Source organism: Schistocerca nitens, chromosome 4 (assembly GCF_023898315.1).
Source record: "Schistocerca nitens isolate TAMUIC-IGC-003100 chromosome 4, iqSchNite1.1, whole genome shotgun sequence".
NCBI lineage: Eukaryota > Metazoa > Arthropoda > Insecta > Orthoptera > Acrididae > Schistocerca > Schistocerca nitens.
The window spans coordinates 288,549,285-288,569,633 of NC_064617.1; the positions used below are offsets into that span (position 1 = coordinate 288,549,285).

The 20,349-nt window shown below is 40.4% G+C and overlaps 1 protein-coding gene across 2 annotated transcripts in view; it reads left to right on the plus strand.

Moving 5' to 3' along the window:
- The first annotated feature begins 290 nt into the window (after positions 1 to 290).
- Positions 291 to 20,349, plus strand: part of LOC126252908 (probable cytochrome P450 6a13) — a 111,122-nt gene continuing 91,063 nt past the window's right edge. For both annotated transcript variants that reach the window (XM_049953887.1, XM_049953888.1), the window contains exon 1: positions 291 to 931. In XM_049953887.1, the coding sequence (XP_049809844.1) occupies positions 609 to 931 (323 nt within the window). In that variant the 5' untranslated portion in view covers positions 291 to 608. The remainder of the gene's footprint in view (positions 932 to 20,349) is intronic.

Below are 20,349 nucleotides of genomic sequence, written 5' to 3' on the forward strand. Positions count from 1 at the left end.
ACATCGCAGAAGCGTCAGTTTCTATTATAGGAAAACGTGGTCGGCGGGGGGGGGGGGGGGGGGTAAAAACTGTAGAGAGACAACGAGCCTTTAATTCGGTACGCTGGTTCAAGTGGATGTCGGCTGCAGCAGTTATGCAGAAATGAAGAGGCTTCAGTGTTCGGGTAAAGCCTACAACAACAGCTCTGCCTGTCAGGAGACCGGGCGGTTGTTGCGTAAGAGCAAGGCCGGATTACATGACGTGTCGTTATCTGCGAGTTAGCAGCGAGAGGCGCCAGTGTCCGCCCAGGAGGTGCGCAGTGCACACACGGTGCAGGGCTCGATACCGTCTGCTATGGCGGAGCCCACGAGCATCCACGATACATACACCACGTGCTGGCGGCCGCACGGCTTCTCTGCGTCATCGGCGACAACACAGACTGGTACTCCGACCGCATCTGTGATACACAGAGCAAGCTGTGACCTCTCAGCTGCTATGTAGTGGGTTGCTGACGCAGCAGCGGTGCCTCTACTGTCAAGTAACTGGCGAGAGGGCAAGTGTACATCAGATCTAAGAGTTGCGACGTCTTGCGTGCTACAGTTCGTCGTCTATTGTAAAACTCGTAAAGATGTCGTGGTCAGACAGTTTGTGGACAACGCTCTTGATTTTAACAGTAATTATTGCTCTGTTGTACGTGTACTTGTCGTTTGTGAATAGCTACTGGAAGAGACTCAGCGTTCCGTACGTGAAAAGTGAACTCCTCTTCGGAAGTGCTCGTCGCGCCCTCTTCGCCCAGGAGTCGCTGCCCGCATGTATCCACAGGATATACCAGGAGCTCGGCGACGTGCCTTTCGGAGGATTCTACCTTATGATGACGCCTTGTCTCATGGTGAAGGATATAGGACTCATCAATAAAATCCTTGTCTCTGATTTTGCGCATTTCACTGACAGGTAAGCCTCCAATTCGCCTTACTTTCTTTAAGTCCTCACTTTTCAAAATGTGTATGCCGCTTTTGTCTCTTTCTACCGTACCTCAGTCCGTCAGTTGGAAACTGATTTGATTTAGATGACCACGACAGCCTGCCTTGTGCTTTCTGCGTCACTACTGCGCCTTTATCCACTCCAATCTGTTTCTTGTATTAAAGCCCTGTCCCATCCCCTTCCTCGTTTCCCTACTCCCCTTCACTACCCAACTAACTATTCCTTGCTGCTTCACGATGTGACCTACCAGTCTATCTCTTCCTTTAGCGAAGTCGTCACCTACATTGGCATCTTCATGACTTCTCTGCAATTCCCATGTAAATATTTGGCAGACGGTTCATATAACCACTTTCAAGCTACTACTCGACCGATTAACACTCCCTCTGGAGGTTGAAATCAACAAAATATTATCATATGCGGAGGAGAAAGTTGTGCTTGAAATTTCGTGAAAAGACCTTGCCGCAACAAATAGTTGTTTTCTCCCTATTTCGAAGTTATACCTCCACTAATTATCCGGTCTACTCGTTTTTACCTTCTGTATTCTTCTGTAGCATCAAATGTCAACAGCTTCTGTCTGTAGTTTTTATCGTCCACGTTTGATTTTCATGCAACACTACTCTCCAGATAAATACTTTCAGAAGAGGTTTCATAATAATCACGTTTATAATGAATGCTAAAACGTTTCTCCTTTCCAGGCATGTTTTTATGCTGTTGTCAGTCTGCATTTTCTAACCTCGATACTTCTGCCATCGTTAGTGACTATTCTATCCGAATAGCAAAAAGCGACTCATTTCCTAAGTTAGTTTCCTCAGCATCACCTGATTTTAATCGACAGCACATAATTATTCCTGTTTTCTTTTGTCGCTGTTCGTCTTATAACCTCTTCCCGAGACACTGTCCTCTCTGTTCAACTAATCTTCAAAAGCAAAGGAAACTATATAGTTCCAGACTCCTTTTCAAGTTTCCAACATCTCTGTCGTATATGTGGAGACTGAAGTAACGGAAGGAAATTTGTACCACGGCCAGGATTCGAACACACGTCACTTGCCCAGTAGGCAAGGTGTGCTAACAACTACGCCTCTCTGGCACAATGGCTTTGCACAACTGCATGGGCTACCGTAGCCCCCTCCCTTTTAGTAACATATCTTTTGTAAAAGTTTTAAGAAAATGTAGTATGGACGGTTGGTTGGTTGGATAATTAAAGGAACAAAACTACTAGGTCATCAGTTCCTGCGGATAGTTGCAAAGACGGAACATAACTCCATGAATTTTGAAGCTATTAAGGACGACGGAAAACGGAAAGAATGACGATTTTCTTCTTTCTTCACATTTGCAACCCATTCTGGGAGTTTCTTATTTTCATAACAAAAGTATGTTCTGCAGTATTCGATGTAAAAGTGTGTGCTCTCTAAGTTATGAGTTCCTTCCAGTTTGTGACTTCACATTGACTAAAAAACGAAAGATGAAGTTGCTGCGACCGAAACAATTAACAGTGCCATTTATGTTCCTTCTTGTCTCAAATATTTAACTTTTTTTCCGAATACGTATCGCGATTATACGAGAATATGCATCGGCAGGAATCTAAGTGTATAGCTTAAACTTTTCTTAAGTAAAATGAGCAGCAACGATGTGCGTATTCTTTCTTGTCATATATAGACACATCAAAATAAGTTTTGCATCACTCTGGTTCTCAAACTCCTGGAGATAGATGTTGACTGTGGATATTGTATCACAGACACAGTCCCCTTGACTGTTCGGACATGTCACTAAACCCGCCCAAAGATGTAAACAACGACGCATGGGCAGCGCCTATTAGACGGAGGGGTCCGACAGCCGATCAGTTCCAGTCATTCCACCAGGAAGGAGGTACATGGCTCGTGTTGTCTGTAATTCAACCATGTCTAGACAGTCAGTGCCGCGGTTCGATCGCGTTCGCGTTGTTACTTTGTGCCAGGAAGGACTCTCAACAAGTGTCCAGGCGTCTCGCAGTGAACCAAAGCGATGTTCGGACATGGAGGAGATACAGAGAGACAGGAACTGTGAATGACATGTTTCACTAAGGCCACCCAAGGGCTACTACTGCAATGGATGACCGCTACCTACGGATTATGGCTCGGCGGAACCCTGACAGCAACGCCACGATGTCGAATAATGCTTTTCGTGCAGCCACAGGACGTCGTGTTACGACTCAAACTGTGTGCAATAGGCTGCATGATGCGCAAATTTACTCCCGACGTCCTTGGCGAGGTCCATCTTTTCATACACGACACAATGCAGAGCGGTACAGATGGGCCCAACAACATGTCGAATGGACGGCTCATGAATGCCTTCACGTTCTCTTCACCGATGAGTGTCGCATATGCCTTCAAACAGACAATCGTTGGAGACGTGTCTGGAGGCAACGTGGTCAGGCTGAACGCCTTAGACACACTGTCCAGCGAGTGCAGCAAGAAGGGGGTTCCCTGCTATTTTGGGGTGGCATTTTGTGAGGCCAACGTACGCCGCAGGTGTCCATGGAAGGCGCTGTAACGGCTGTACGATACGTGGATGCCATCCTCCGACCGCTAGTGCAACCATATAGGCAGCATATTGGCGAGACATTCGTCTTCATGGACGACAATTTGCGCTCTCACCGTGCGCATCTTGTGAATGACTTCCTTCAGGATAACGACATCGCTCGACTTGAGTGCCCAGCGTGTTCTCCAGACATGAACCGTATCGAACATGCCTGTGATGGATTGAAAAGGGCTGTTTATGAACGACGTGACCCACCAACCATTCTGAGGGATCAACGCCGAATCGCCGTTGAGGAGTGGGACAATCTGGACCAACAGTACCTTGATGAACTTGTGGATATTACGCCACGACGAATACACGCATGCATCACTGCAAGAGGAGGTATTAGAGGTGTGTACAGAAATTTGGACCACCACCTCCGAAAGTCTCGTTGTATGATAGTACATTCAGTGCTTGGTTTTCATGAGCAGTAACAATGGTGGAAATGATGTTTATCTTGATCTGTATTCCAATTTTCTGTACAGGTTCCGGAACTCTCGAAACCGAGGTGATGCAAAACTTTTTTTGATGTGTGTATATGGCTGTGTGTTTTCGAATATGTCGCGATTTCTGGTGGTGTGGTTAGGCAGGACGTTAAGAGTGCAGCTTAAACTGATGAGAGTAAAACAAGGGGCACCCATGCTTATAATATTACTTCTCGCTAATACTTTGCTGTTTATTAATATGTATTATATATTATTAATATGTGGCGATTTTCGAGGGCTCTAAGCACTATGGGACTTAACCATCTGAGGACATCAGTCTCCTAGAACTTAGAACTACTTAAACCTAACTAACCTAAGGACATCACACACATCCATGCCCGAGGCAGGATTCGAACCTGCGACCGTAGCGGTCTCGCGGTTCCAAACTGAAGCACCTAGAACTGCTCGGCCACTCCGGTCGGCGATTTTCGAGTGTGTCGTTAGGTAGGAACCTAAGGGCACAGCGTAGATAGCCGTATATGAAACGAACAGAAATCAGTTTTATGGTCTCGCTTGTCACAAATATTTAGCTGTGATCAAATCCTTAACAGTACTTTCGTAAATTTGTCAGGTAACACAAAGATCCCACCACACATGTCCGGTTTCTGATTTCGTACGAATGCCAGATGCACGTCCGACTTTGTCACTCGTACTCAGAACACGCAGCATTTCTCAATAAATACAGGAGAAACCCAGTGATAAACTGCTTTTAATAAACAATTTAAACTTGCATATCAACACAATATCTTAATTTAGTATTAATCTTCTTGGATTTGCCGCAAATTTGCCAGTTACTATCTTTTCTAACATCTCGCCGGTTTCTTTTACGTAATTTCGGTGTGCGCACATCAGGTGCAAAGCAGTGAGCCTTTCTCCCATAGTACTTCCAAGACATATCTTCTCTCTGCGAAGCATACTGAAGAATACTTCCACAATCACCGTTGTACATAGAATAGTAGAGCTTTCCTCGTACTAGTGTGCGTGCGTGTGTGTGTGTGTGTGTGTGTGTGGAAAGGGGGGGGGGAGATATTGGTCTCGATGAACAGGTCAATGACTTCTGTGTCCCTTAATTTAGCCTTAGGTGTATTTTTTTTCCTCCATAAATTGTATCATAGGTCCACTTCTTCGGCAATATCATCCAAACCATAAATTTTTAAAACAGTTCAGTATTTTTATGAAATTCTGTTTTATTAGTTTTGCTCATATCCGAGGGTTGTAGTTTAATTAGAGCAAATTACTTCTGAATTTTTCTTTACAAGCAAAATGTGAAACAGTAATTTCTATTTTCAGTTTCTCTGCAGTGGCTTGTGCTTTTCTAAGTAATTCGCTAGTTGTTCTGTCTGCTTTCTTTCGGTCATTACTGACAACGTCAAGGATTCATCACGATCATGTGAGAGACTCAGACTGCAGGACATTGGTTACTGGTTCCAAAACTACCGAGCATTTGGCTATTGTTTTGGAGCTAAGAGGAACACTGGTTTCGTAATGACTGAATGCAAATTATAGGCAGATTTTCTCATTGTATAATTACCCTCCGTGGACAGAGCTCTCGCAACCTCTGGTAAATGTTAAGAATATAGTCTAATGGATTTATATTTTTCAGACCCTCTCGTCTCACACATTCGGGATGCATTGGGAGCATTTTTCCAGCGTGTAGTCGATTCCCTAAAAAAGTTGGTAGTGTCTTCTACAGTGTTAACAGTATTCCTAATTTCCGGAACTGCATTTGCATCATTCACCGCAAGGTTGAGTTTGTGATTTTAGCAATGAGTATACGAGGATCGATAATATTTCTTTGCTAAAATGGCTTGTACACCACTCTCTGCATGCTAGCGTAGAACAGCCGTCGGAGCCAAATCCTATACAATCTTCTGCTGGCATACTACTAAAAGCTTGTTCTCAACAGATAAGTAAGATTCTCAGCCACCTGTGTAATAGCTCTCTGGAACAGGGCATTTTCCCTGATAGACTGAAATATGCTATTGTTATACCTTTGCATAAAAAGGGGGATAGATCTGATGTCAACAATTACCGTCCAATCTCCCTTCTAACAGCTTTATCCAAAATTTTTGAGAAAGTAATGTATTCAAGAGTAGCTTCACATATCTGTAAAAATGAAGTACTAACAAAATGTCAGTTTGGTTTCCAGAAAGGTTTTTCAAGAGAAAATGCCATATATGCTTTCACCAATCAAACTTTGAATGATCTGAATAACCGAACACCACCGATTGGGATTTTTTGTGATCTCTCAAAGGCTTTTGATTGTGTAAATCATGAAATTCTGCTAGACAAGCTCAAGTATTGTGGCATGAGTGGGACAGTGCACAAATGGTTTAATTCGTACCTAACTGGAAGAGTGCAGAAAGTTGAAATAAGCAGTTCTCATAATATGCAAAGATCAGCACATTCCTCAATCTGGGGAACTATCAAGAATGGGGTTCCACAAGGGTCAGTCATGGGTCCTTTGTTGTTCTTAATATATATTAATGACTTGCCATTCTATATTCATGAAGAGGCAAAGTTAGTTCTCTTTGCTGATGATACAAGTATAGTAATCACACCTGACAAACAAGAATTAACTGATGAAATTGTCAATACTGTCTTTCAGAAAATTACTAAGTGGTTCCTTGTAAACGGACTCTCACTGAATTTTGATAAGACACAGTACATACAGTTCCGTACAGTGAATGGTATGACGCCATTAATAAATATAGACCTTAATCAGAAGCATATAGCTAAGGTAGAATATTGCAAATTTTTAGGTGTGTCCATTGATGAGAGATTAAATTGGAAGAAACACATTGATGATCTGCTGAAACGTTTGAGTTCAGCTACTTATGGAATAAGGGTCATTGCAAATTTTGGTGATAAACATCTTAGTAAATTAGCTTACTACGCCTATTTTCACTCATTGCTTTCATATGGCATCATATTTTGGGGTAATTCATCACTGAGGAATAAAGTATTTATTGCACAAAAGCGTGTAATCAGAATAATAGCTGGAGTCCACCCAAGATCATCCTGCAGACATTTATTTAAGGATCTAGGGATATTCACAGTAGCTTCTCAGTATATATACTCTCTTATGAAATTTGTTATTAACAACCAAACCCAATTCAAAAGTAATAGCTGTGTGCATAACTACAATACTAGGAGAAAGGATGATCTTCACTATCTAAGATTAAATCTAACTTTGGCACAGAAAGGGGTGAATTATACTGCCACTAAAGTCTTTGGTCACTTACCAAATAGTATCAAAAGTCTGACAGATAACCAACAAGTATTTAAGAAGAAATCAAAAGAATTTCTGAATGACAACTCCTTCTACTCCATAGAGGAATTTTTAGATATAAATTAAGCAAAAAAGAAAAAAAAAAACGAACAAAAAAATTGTAAAAAAATAAAATAAAAAATAAAAGAAATAAAAAACACAAAAAATAAAAAAGTTGTTATATTAACTTAAGTATGTTGTTAAATTGACTTAATTATGTCATGTATTGGAAAATTTGACTCGTTCCACATCATTACGAAATATCGTATTCATAATCCATGGAACTAGTATTAATCTAATCTAATCTAATCTGATCTAGAAACTGTTAATGCTTCGGCGATTGATGAGATATTCTGTGACTTTCGTTCTACAAAATCTACAAATTCTTCCCCGATTTTCTCTTTGCTTTCTTCATATTGGCTATATTCTCCCTAATAACATCGACTTTATCAATTCTTTTTGTATTTTCAGTGATGTGTAAACAGCATGCCTGCGACACTTTTCCAGATTAGTCCTTAACTTGTCGCCGCCAGAATGGATTCTTAAATTCAGTAAATCTAATAAAACACCTTCGTGTTCCTGTTTTACTCTAAGAGGCATATAGAGCAAAAAACCTATATAAGAAAGAATCGATGACAATATTTGCCTGTTTTCATCGATCCCTTTTCGATACATGCTATGCAGTTGCACGTCCACAGATGTATGTTCAAGAGAAGTTTTTGCTGAAGTTAACGCTGTCAAGTGAAGCCGGGTTTACGACTATCTTCATGCATATTCTTGAATTTTGTGGATACCTTAGTTATAAATGATCCAAAAATGCCTCCAACAGTGCCAGTGACAGGAGGGAACAAAACACAGTGATCGCATTGGGCACTTTTTAGTAACTTGGAGTATACGAGGAACACTGCATATTCATTTAATCAAGCACGATTAAATTTTCTTTACTAAAGGCTTGCATCACTTTCAAATGCATGATTCCTTGAAATGATTGAAAATTTTAGTAAAAGCTCCTTCTTCTTTTCCACAGATATAACAGTAATTAGCCGAATATAACGACCCAGATGGTTTTCATCGCAGTTACTTTTTATTGCAATTTCCGAAACGTCTTTGGACATACAAGCTAATTGGGATGTTGGCTGAGAATTAGGAACAGTGACTACTACAGTTAGAGGTATTACCATTGAATTTGATAATTGTTCAGTGTCACCTTTGGATGTTGATCGTGACACTTCACTCTTGTTATGATCGTCATAGCTTCCATTGCCGCTATTTCGACTCCTTTTCCTTTCATGAACAGCAGATCCTATTATTTAGCCATAAAATGAAAAAGAGTTAAGATAAATGTTAGACAGATAGACTTATCGGAAACATAATAATATTCAAGTGCCAAGTAGATATATTACTACTTTCACGAGGCCGTGAACCAAAAGAAACTATTGTTGTAATTTGTGAACTTGTTAATATGTCCATGCCATTAAAACTACTAGGATTTTTGATGAATTCGATGCAAAGCAGACAGGATTCAGGAAACAATCAATTTATATCTAGAACTAAGTAATTTCCTGTTGTAACTCTCTCAAGACATTCCAAGCGCATTTGTTGTAGAATTCAGTAGAGTTGTTCCTATACAAATAGCATCAATTTCACAAATAAATATTATATACCGCCTGCTGTTCCTAATCTATATAAATGAGTTAGGAGACATTCCGAGCAGTTATCTTAGATTGTTCGTAGATGATGATGTCATTTACCGTGTAGTGAAGTCATTAGAAGATCAAAACCAATTGCAACATGATTTAAACAAAGTATCTGTATAGTACGAAAAGTGGCAATTGATCCTGAACAGCGAAAAGTATGAGGACATCATGAGTACTAAAAGGAATCTCTTAAATTTCGTTTGCACTAGAGATCACACAAATCGAAAGGCTGCCAATTCAGCTAAATACCTAGGAATTAAAACTACGAACAACTGAAACTGGAACTATCATACACATAATGTTGTGAGGAAAGCTTATCAAAGAATGCGATTTATTGTTTGGACAATTACAAGATACAACAAGTTTACTAAAGAGACTGCCTATACTACACTTGTCCGTCCTACGCTAGAGTATTGCAGTGCAGTGTGGGGCTCATCAATCGGGACTGATGGAGAACATCGAAAAAGTTGAAAAAAGGGCAACTCGTTTTGTATTAATGTGAAATAGGGAAATAGTGGGTCTAGTAAATAAAATGGAGACTGTACTTTATTTTCCGATTTCCTGAGAACATTGTCAGGTTCACTGGCGGAAATAACGTCCCCTCAGACCCCAAAGTGCAAATGGGCCGAGGGGCGGGTGCTCCTGGGAGAGGCCCTGTATTTTGGGATGCTCCAACCTAATTCAGTGATTTATTTAAAAATATGCAGTTATGTATTTATATACGATTTAACCGTGGAAACTCATTAAGGAGAAACAGGCAGAAGTGTACCAGCAGGCGTTTCGTCACCATTTTTGTTCAATGCTAATGACAATGCTACAGCGTGTGTCAGTCAGCATGAGTGCAGCGCACAGACACACTGTTTCTCACCAGCAGTGGCCGGTACGTCAGCTAGCGCTCTGGAATGCTTTACCTTCTTTATTGTGTATTTCCTTCAATTGGCGTTGACAACAATAGGCTCTCCTACTAGCACACCCTAGTTTTTTTTTTATGGTTGAGATGGATGCAATGTTATTGGGTTGGTGCATAAGTTCGTAGCGTTTTTCCATAAATTTAATGAACACCAAATATGCATATAACGGAGACTTTACTCATCAATAACATGTTCTCCTTCACTATGTACAACAGTATGCCAACGCTGGGGTAACTTATCGATTACTGTGCTGTTAAAATCACGTGGTTTTGTGGTCAAGAACTTGTTGATCCATGTTTGGAGCGCATTTTCATCTGGAACGTAAGTTCAAGATTGTTCGATAGAGAGCGAAAAAGGGGAAAATCTGGCGGCACAAGGTCAAATGAATAAGATGGGTGCGGAATGACTTTCCCACCCAACAGCTGTGTAGTGTTTTTTTGTCAATCTAGTACAGCTGTAGTCAAATTTTTCTGCTTAAGAGCCGAAATTGACGTTATAGGACGACACCTAGAGCAGCATGGGAAGGAGGGTGGAGATTGGAGAGGGGGGGCGGGAATAGTAATTACTCAACGAGAAATTCAGTCTTCACTAATCCATTGTTAGTGACGGAAGCTTACCGTTTACATATTTGAATCTACGAATCGTAAGGTATCACCAAATATTTATAAGTGAAAAAGAAATAAAAAATGAAACTACATACATTTTTCTGAAGGATTAAACAGGACCAGTTTTCCGCATCGAAGCTGATACTGTAGTCAGTGCCATGGCAACAAGATGCCGTGCTTGTTGTTCTGATTTGCGGACAAATTTTCTAACCGTCTTGATACCCTAGTATCTGAAATTATACCAAGCGGCTGCAGCATATCCTTTTTAACAGGACTTTTGTATTATGCAAAATATACCAGAACAGAGACCGTATTAATTAATACAGTTAAACTAATTCATAATTGTTATGAAGGGATAGAATGACGGATGATAGAAGTCAGTTTCATCCGTTGCGTTATGCGTGTTTCTGATTATAACTAACTCTCATTGGAGTGAACAACTTGGCTTCTTTTCCCTACCGGCTTCATATCGGCAATACTGGTTCGCAAGAGAGACTGTTGTTGTTGTGGTCTCCAGTCCGAAAACAGCTTTGATGCAGCTCTCCTGCTGCTCTATCCTGTGCAAACCTCTTCATCGCTGTATAATTACTGCAACCTACATCCGTCTGAATCTGTCTACTGTATTCATCTCTTGGTCTCCCTCTACCATTTTTACTCCACACACTTCCCTCCAATACTTAATTGGTGATCCCTTGGTGTCTCAGAATTTGTCCTATCAACCGCTATGGCAATTCGACTAAATTCCATTATTCTTGTTTTGCTTTTGTTGATGTTCATCTTATGCCCACGTTTCAAGAGACTATCCATTCAGTTTACTGCTTATCCAAGTATTTTGCTGTCTTTGACAGAATTACAATGTCATGGACAAATCTCAAAGTCTTTACTTCTTCCCCTTGAACTTTAATTCCTTCTCCTACTTATTCTTTGGTTTCCTTTAGTGCTTGCTCAGTGTACATATTGAATAACATCGGGAATGGGCTACAACCCTGACTCACTCCCTTCTCAGACGTTGCTTCCTTTTCATGCCCTCGACTATTATAAATGACGTCCGGTTTCTGTACAAACTGTAAATAGCCTTTCGCTTCCTGTATTTTACCCCTGCCACATTCATAATTTCAAAGAGAGTATTTCAGTCAACATAGTCAAAAGCTTTCCCTAAGTCGACAAATGCTATAAACGTAGGTTTTGCTTTTCTTAACCTGTCTTCTATGATAAGTCGTAGTGCTCGTATTGCCTCGCATGTACCTACATTTCTCCGGAATCCAAAATGATCTTCCCCGAGGTCGACTTCTACCAGTATTTGCATTCTTGTGTAAGGAATTTGTCCTCTAGCCATTCCTGCTTAATTATTTTTCACTTCCTGTCAATACGATTTTTTAAACGTTTGTATTTCCTTTCGCCTGCTTCACTTAATGAATTTTTATAGTTCCTCCTTTCATCAACTAAATATAATATCTTTTGTGTCATCCAAGGATTTCTACTAGGCCTTGTCTTTTTGCCAATTTGACCCTCTGCTGCCATCACTATTTGATTTCTTAAAGCTGCCCACTCGTCTTCTACTGCATTCCTTTCCCCTGTTCTAGGCAACTGTTGCCTAATGCTCCCTCTGAAACTCTGAGTGCCCTATGATTTTTTCAACCAATTCAGGTCCCATCTCCTTAATTTCCCACCCTTTTCCAATTTCTTTAGTTTTAATCTACAGTTCATAACCAATAAATTGTGGTCAGGATCCACATCTGGCCCTGGAAATGTCTTAAAATTTAAAGTCTGGTTCCTAAATCTCTGTCTTACCATTATGTATCAATCTGGAACCTCCCCGTGTCTCCAGTTCTCTTGCACGTATACATCCTTCTTTTATGATTTTTAAATCAAATGTTAACGATGGTTAAATTATGCTCTGTGCAAAACTCTATCAAGCGGCTTCCTCATTCATTCCTTTCCTCTAGTCCATATTCACCTATTATATTTCCTTCTCTTCCTTTTCCTCTCGAATTTCGGCCCCCATAACTACAAAATTTTCGTCTCCCTTAAATATCGGAATAATTTCTTTTATATCGCCATAAATTTCTTCAATCTTCTCATCTGCGGAGCTAGTTGGCATATAAACTTGTACGACTGTGGCGGGTGTGGGCTTCATGTCTATCTTGGCTACAATAATGCTTTCACTATGCTATTCATAGTAGCTTATCCGCATTCCTATTTTCTTATTCATTATTAAACCTACTCCTGCATTACGCCTATCTGATTTTGTATTTATAGCCCTGTATTCACCTGACTTGCCATCGAATTTCACTAATTCCCACTATATCTAACCAACCGACCCATTTCCCTCTCTAAATTTTCCATCCTATCTGCCCGATTAATGTATCCAACATTCTGGTCTCCGATCCATAGAACGCCAGTTTTGTTTCTCTTGATAACGACGTCCTCCTGAGTAGCCCGCGCCTGTAGATCCGAATGGGGGACTATTTTACCTCCGGAATATTTCACCCAAGAAGATGCCATCATCATTTAAGAATAGAGCAGAGCTGCATGCTCTCGGGAAGAATTACGGCTGTAGCTGCTCCTTGCTTTCAGCCGTTTGCAGTACCAGCACAGCAAGGCCGTTTTGGTCGATGTTACAAGGCTAGATCAGTCAATCACAGACACGAAGCCCACACTCACCACAGTCGTACAAGTTTATATGCGAACTAGCTCTGCAGATGAGGAGGTTGAAGAAATGTATGACTGATGCCCTTGCAACTATTGAAAAGTCTGCTGCCCCTCTTCAGGAGACACATGTCTGTCTGTTTTTCCAACAGATACCCCTCCACTGTTGCGATACCAGCACAGCAAGGCCGTTTTGGTCGATGTTACAAGGCTAGATCAGTCAGTCTGTATCGCTGACGCACGCAAGCCACCCCACCGATGGCAAGGTCCACGGTTCATGGGGGTGGGGGAGGAAGAGACTATCGAACTGAAATAAATAACAAGTAACTACATTGGTACGCTAAAAGACGTTGTTTAATCATTGATATTGTAAAAATTATTGCTCATCATACAAGTGAGGTATGAAGTATGATACACATGACTTACATTAGATGACACAAGAAAAAGTATTTACTAAAGCATAAGGAAACAAGTTTCCTCTGTCAGTTTCACTGACAACTATGACGATACATACGAGGGACATTCAGAAGGTAAGTACCGATAGCTCGTGAAATGGAAACCACAGCAAAATCCCATGAAGTTTGGCACAGATGTGTTGGGTAGCGTCTGTAGTATGTTGGTCGAATGTGGCTCTTTTGAACTCTGAGCGCACAGCGAAACCATAAAGATGCCTCGAAAATAGTGTCTTCCGCCAAGTATGAGCGCCCAGTGAAAGATTTCGCCTGACGTCGTGCAGCCCACATAACACAAGTGTCATGCATTTCATTCTTCATGTCAGTTCTCGGCCCCACTCTCCAGGGGCAATGAAGATTCTCTTGCAGCATTTACGATGGGAAGTGTTCGATCACCCACAACAAAGCACATAATTAGCTTATCTAGAGTTTCACCTCTGCTCACATGAACCACTGGCCATGAAGACAACATTTGCTACAGACAACGAGGTGTAGACGAGTGCAGAGAAGTGCGGAAAGGACAGGTGGCTGCCTTCTACGACGAGGGTATTGGAAATTTGGTACAACGTTACGACAAACGTTTAAGTCGAAGCGGTGATTATGTAGAAAAGTAGCTGGAAAGTGTAGCTTACTGTTGCAAATAATTTGATTTTCACTATGATTTCCATTTCGCGCACGATCGTACATTACTTTCCGAATAGCCCTCGTAATAGAACTAGTGTCACCATTTCTCGGCAGACAGAAGCGCTCTTCAGGACAGAAAGTACGCAATGGTCACCTTTACCTTACTAGCTACTTTACCACATTTTCCCCTATCGATATTATTGTTAGTTGGTAACCAACATAAATTAGTTCATTACATTAATTAATAACAATAACCGCAATATTAAACACGATCACAAATCTTTACTAAATATTTAGAACGTCATTTTTTTTTTTTTTTTTTTTTTTTAAACAGCCTTAATACGATTTCACATTACTTGCTACAATCACGTACCACATTTTATAGATGGTCGTCTCTATAATACACATTCACGAATCGACGTTACTTCCGTTTGATATTTGTACCGTACGTAGTTATACCATAGCGTTATGTGCTCACCCTTGTGAGTTGTCAACAGTGGAAGACAAAAAATACAATATTAGCCCACTCATCTCTTTTAATCCCGCAGTGGCCGCGCTACGTATCACTCTGCCCCTGGCCTAAAGGCAAACTTTACTTATCTCACCAACATGAATTAAAATTAAGCACATCTTAAAATGTTACTGCCTATGTAAGTAATTTTGGTTGTTATTGAGTAAGATAAATACACTCCTAAAAAGCTCTTAAGGGGCTCCGGAAAGGCTCAAAATCATGAAAAGTTCAATTTTTACTTTTTTGCGTTTTCTGAATCTGCAGACTATTACCTTTTAATAGATATATAATTTATTCAATTCCGAAGACTACAACTATTTTTAAAAAATTTTTGAAATGTGTTCTACATGGGCGTGACCCACTGTGGCGCTGTTAAACTGATGTCAAATGGTGTTATTATTAACGTCCGTGTTCATCAGGTACATTTTAGTGATGTGAGATAAAGTATGTGTTGTGGCTAACCTGTGATGGTTCAATATATATCGCTGGTGTGATTGTCGATTGTTTCATGTTTATTTACTCTGTCGTTATCTCGAAAATATTCGTAATTAATTCTGTTTCTTGAGTCTCTGTTTTGTTGATGAATAATAATGAGTAAAAGTAAAGTTATTAGAAATCCTCTGAAGGCTTTTAAGAAAAGGAGAAATGTTGGAAAGCCAAAGGTATGTGTTATTACTGTAAACAATAAAGACGATAACCAAGTGAGTGAACCTAACCTCTCAAGTACACCTGCCCATAGCAGTCAAAGTGGGAAAGAAAATACTTCACAGAAGAAGCTTGGTTCAATGAGTGAAAACTATGAATGTTTTATGGGCGAATCGGATGTGAATGAAATATTTGATATGTCGGTTCTCAAAGGAATTTTTTCAAACTGTGTAAGATGTATTCATTGTAGTGAAGTTGGTCTGGAACTCTCCATAATAAAGCACGTAGGACTTGCTAGTGAAATACAACTGAAATGTGATAAGTGTTCATACATGAGCACCTTTTGGAACAGTGTTGCAGTAACTGCAACTGAAGAAAATGGTAGCAAAATCTACGAACACAACAACGAGCGATGCTTGCTTTAGACAAGGAACGCCTTCGGGCTGCAGACAGGGCTGTAAAGAGTCTAGAAATACATGCAAGAGTAAACAGGAGGAGGAACAAGAGGAAGCTGGAGGAGGAGTTTGCTGAGGATGAAGATAATCCATCCTATGGACCTGGAATGCACTAAAAAGTTAATCCAATCTTTGTCGCTCGATTCCCAAAACTTTTATTTTCTCATACTAATTACATGTTTTCTAAGGATCTTCCAAACATATTTGTTTCAAACTTTCAGTAAATGTTACACAGTACCTTCTGCATAATTTAACATAGCCTTGTTCCAAAAAACTGTATATTTTTGAATATATAAATAAAAAATTGCAAAAAATGTTGTGAATTTTCATTACAATTGAAAAAAATCATCTTTAATAACTGAACTAAAATTTTGTAAAATCCCTGTGGTAAGTTGTAGCCCATATTCCAATAAATAATCTGTAAAAAGTTCAACTTCCTACCTCAAATACTTTGTGAGGAAAGATGTAATTTATAAGCGTTATTTTAACATTGCAAGTATAGGGCGTTCCGGAGCCCCTTAACGTTAGTTGACGTTTTTGGATTCTGTTTTCAGTTACTAGAATACGACTGAGAACCGCGGACCGCACAAACACTTGATGCATGTCGCATGCGGCCCGTGGGCCGCAGTTTGACGACCACTAGTTGGTTGGCTGATTTGGGGGAGGGGACCAACAACGAGGTCATCGGTCCGTATCAGGGAAGGATGTCGGCCATGCCCTTTCAAAGGAACCACTCAGACATTTGCCTGAAGCGATTCAGGAAAATTACGGAAAACCTAAATAAGGATTACCGACTGCAGGTTTGAATCGTCGTCCTCTGGGATGCGAATCCAGTGTGCTAACCACTGCGCCAGTTCGCACAGTGGCGACCACTACAGTTGGAGTTACAAACGATGGCGGTCGAGTTTAGGCTCGTTCTGCACACCTAAGTCACCCATTCTCCGACAGACAATGAGGGTTCAGCAATGTTCTGAGCGCTCTACTGTGAATGGCGTACTCAAATGCGAACAATTAAACGAGATTGTAGCGAGTTATTTAGTGAATTCTTCTTCCATTTGTTGCGGGCTGTCTTGGCTGATGGTGGTGATAAGCGACAAATTGTACACAAGCAATCTAAAAACCTCGGGGAAGCAATCTGTAGTATAGCACACCGCCGCTGTCCCACCGGATGCACAACATTATCTTTTGTGGATGCGTTCAGGACTTTGTACGGAGAGTTGTTGCTTTGTTTGGGCTCGTCCTTCCCTTTCTTTACCTTATGTTAGCATAAAGACACCATTTTTCGTCACCAGTAACGATACAGGATAGGAATGGTCGGTGTTGTTCACGAGCCAATTGACGAAGAGCAAGCAGAGCTGATTTTTGTGATTTTGGCACTGGCTGCTGCTTACATATTTGACGTGCGAACGAACCATTATGCGTCATATTTAAGCAAAATTACCTCTTGTTAGAAAACTCTGACAGAGTTCCACTTTGCAGTAGATGAAGATGGGATGTGTCATTAATATTTCGATCGCATAATGCGTTCACTTCAATAGCAAAAATGTTTTCCGCAAGTCGAAAATTCTGTAAAATCATTAGAAAATGCAATTTCGTAAACTGTCGGTATATCGCCTTAACAATTCGTTGCTTCGCGTAAAAATAAAATCGAAACATGGCGTAACTCTTCTAGATCACATTGATGCTAGTTACATATTAGTGTATGGAAGAGTCTGTCTTTTTGAGCGAGCTGAATGAAATATAAGATCAGGAGTGTGTTCTGCGCCAGATGAAGAAGGAGGGGAGGTAGTGAGGAAGAACTCCGTCCTCAGAGAATATGCTTCAGATTTTTTATTCATTCTAAACCGAGAACTTTCTCAGAGAATGTTTTTTCCTTTGAGAATCTTCTCCAGATAAAGTTCTCTTTTTTATTCATGGAACTGAGAGTCACAGATACGATGAGCGAGTTGGGGTGTCGATTATTAAAACAGAGGCGTTCCTCGTTACTGCCAGATCTTTTCTCGAAACTTTAGTCTCCAAGTTTCTCCCCCGAATGCGAAAATATTTTGCTGCCATCCAGGGAGAAACGACAGTCATAATAAAATAAGAGAAATCACAGCACGCACGGAAAGATTTTAGTGTTCGTTTTCTCTGCATGCTATTTGAAAGTGGAACAATAGAGCGATACTGCTGGAGTGGTTCGACGAACCCTCTGCCAGTTCCTTAAGTGTGCATTGCAAGTAGTCATGTGTATGCAGAATTTGTTTGTGCACTATATCGCATATTACGTCGGTTTACATAGAGAACATCAGAATATTAATAATGATATTGGTGCCTCACGCATTATAGTATAATAAAATAACGCCTTAGTTTAAATTACACATAAAAACGTAATTAAATATCCTGCGTTTTGAAAGACATTAGCAAAGAAGTAGATAGTATAACTAAACTCACCCTTTTTTTAAAAATTCCTGATATTCAACTGATGATTACAATAGCTGCACGAAACAACTTGTAACTGATATATAGAAGAGCACTGGCTCCCAAAAGTAATTATCTACCTGGACTTCTGCTTTTTACGCTGTTGCAGTGCTCACGTATTAGGTTCCGGCATTTGGAATATTTGCTGCCGTCCACGGGAACGCATTAACCCACGTGCAGAAGGAAATGTGTTTTGAATGTTATTCGCATGACGTCATTATGGAATGCTTGGTGCAGTTGTTGTGTGTAGAAAGGTATACTGAGTATATCAGTCTTTTCGTTTTTGTTTTCCCTTGCTTCAAGTACGTCGATGCAAGGTATAATTTGTATGTAAAGGTGATCGTAGAGTTTTACGCAGCGCTAGGCTGTGCTGTTGTAAACTGTAATTTCCCAGATCGTAACACAAAAGGAACTGAAATTTTACTTCATATTTCCCCAATGACCAAGGCTAGGAGTTTTGTGTTCGAAATTATGTAGAAAAGACGATCTGAATGTAGCAAACGGTCGTAGTTGCTCTTATCATTTCAAAGAATCTGGTTAAGAAACTAATTTCGGTCATAGGCGATGAAGTTATTGTTGGAAAGGGTGTTTAATACAGATACATCTTTTCAAGTACTCTGCTATGCAGTAATGCTCGAACCCTCAGAAAAATTGATTCGAATTAACGTTTGCACTTATGCAGTAACTTATTCTGATAAAGGAGTACCTTTAGACTATATAGTGGTTCCCCACTATTCATCCAGAAGAATACGAACATGCATCCTTCATGCTGTCGCCAAAAAGAAGTAAGAAAACCACAAGTAATTCACATCGAAGAGCAACAACATGGTATTTATCCTCTTAATATGGAAGAACCGAAAAAAAATTTGGGAAAATAAAAGATCTGTAGAGAACTACATCTACATCTACATCTATACTCCGCGAGCCACCTTACGGTGTGTGGCGGAGGGTACTTATTGTACCACTATCTGATCCCCCCTTCCCTGTTCCATTCACGAATTGTGCGTGGGAAGAACGACTGCTTGTAAGTCTACAATTTACGTCATAACGGTAATGCAGCCAGCTTATCTCCTTTGCTAACGAGTATGTAAAGATATTTCAGAACTTCGTTCACTAGCAATGCTGTTCGATTCTACAACATACAGTTCTTGATTATGACATGCATGTCTTAACAGTATTGTCGTTTGACAAAGTTTATACAAAATAACCGAAGCCGGTCCAGAGTAAACTAAATGTTTGAGTGGAACTGCTCGATGTTTCTTGCTCTTATCCCCGAAACATATCTACAATTATTTCGCAGCGTTTCAAGACTGATAATGTCAAATGTTGGCGTATTCACCGTCATACATGTTAGCATCGCTGACCTGAATGTGAGCTCGCTTTGATTTTTGTATGTCGTAGTGTGTAACATTTATTTCCTTGTGTTAACGTATTTCAGAAGATTGTGTTCCAAGTTCCTGAATTTTAAAGTCAACGATTCGAATCAAAAGCTGTGGCAGTGCCAATTATTTGTACGTAAGTGATCTGATCTGTTACAAATGCGCGTGGCATTAGCCTATCATAAAAATGACACATTTTTTAAAAATTAATATCTATTTATTTTAAAGAGCTGGAAGAAACAATGTTGTTTATGATGTCGTCACATTACCTGCCAGCAGCAGAACGGATTGGTTATTGCCCATATTTATTACTTCCATAAACTTCCCTGATCTGCACGAACGAGTTCAAATATTTTCTACGGCGCAAAGGGTGTTGGCGGGGGGAGGGGGGGGGGGAGTGTGGCAGCTGCCTCCTTCTCGCAGGGTACGCCCATGGAATTCAGCTACCTAGGCAGCAAAATAACCCATGACGGGCGGAGCAAGGCGGACTATCACTGGAAAAAATGGCATTCCTGTCGAAGAGAAGTCTACTATTGTCAAACATAGCCCTTCATTTGAGGAAGAAATTTCTAGCATCTACCTTTTTGAGCACAGTAGTTTGATTGCGAAACATGGACACTGGGAAAACTGGAAAAGAAGAGAATCGAAGCATCTGAGCTGCGCTATAGAATAATGTTGAAAATTGGGT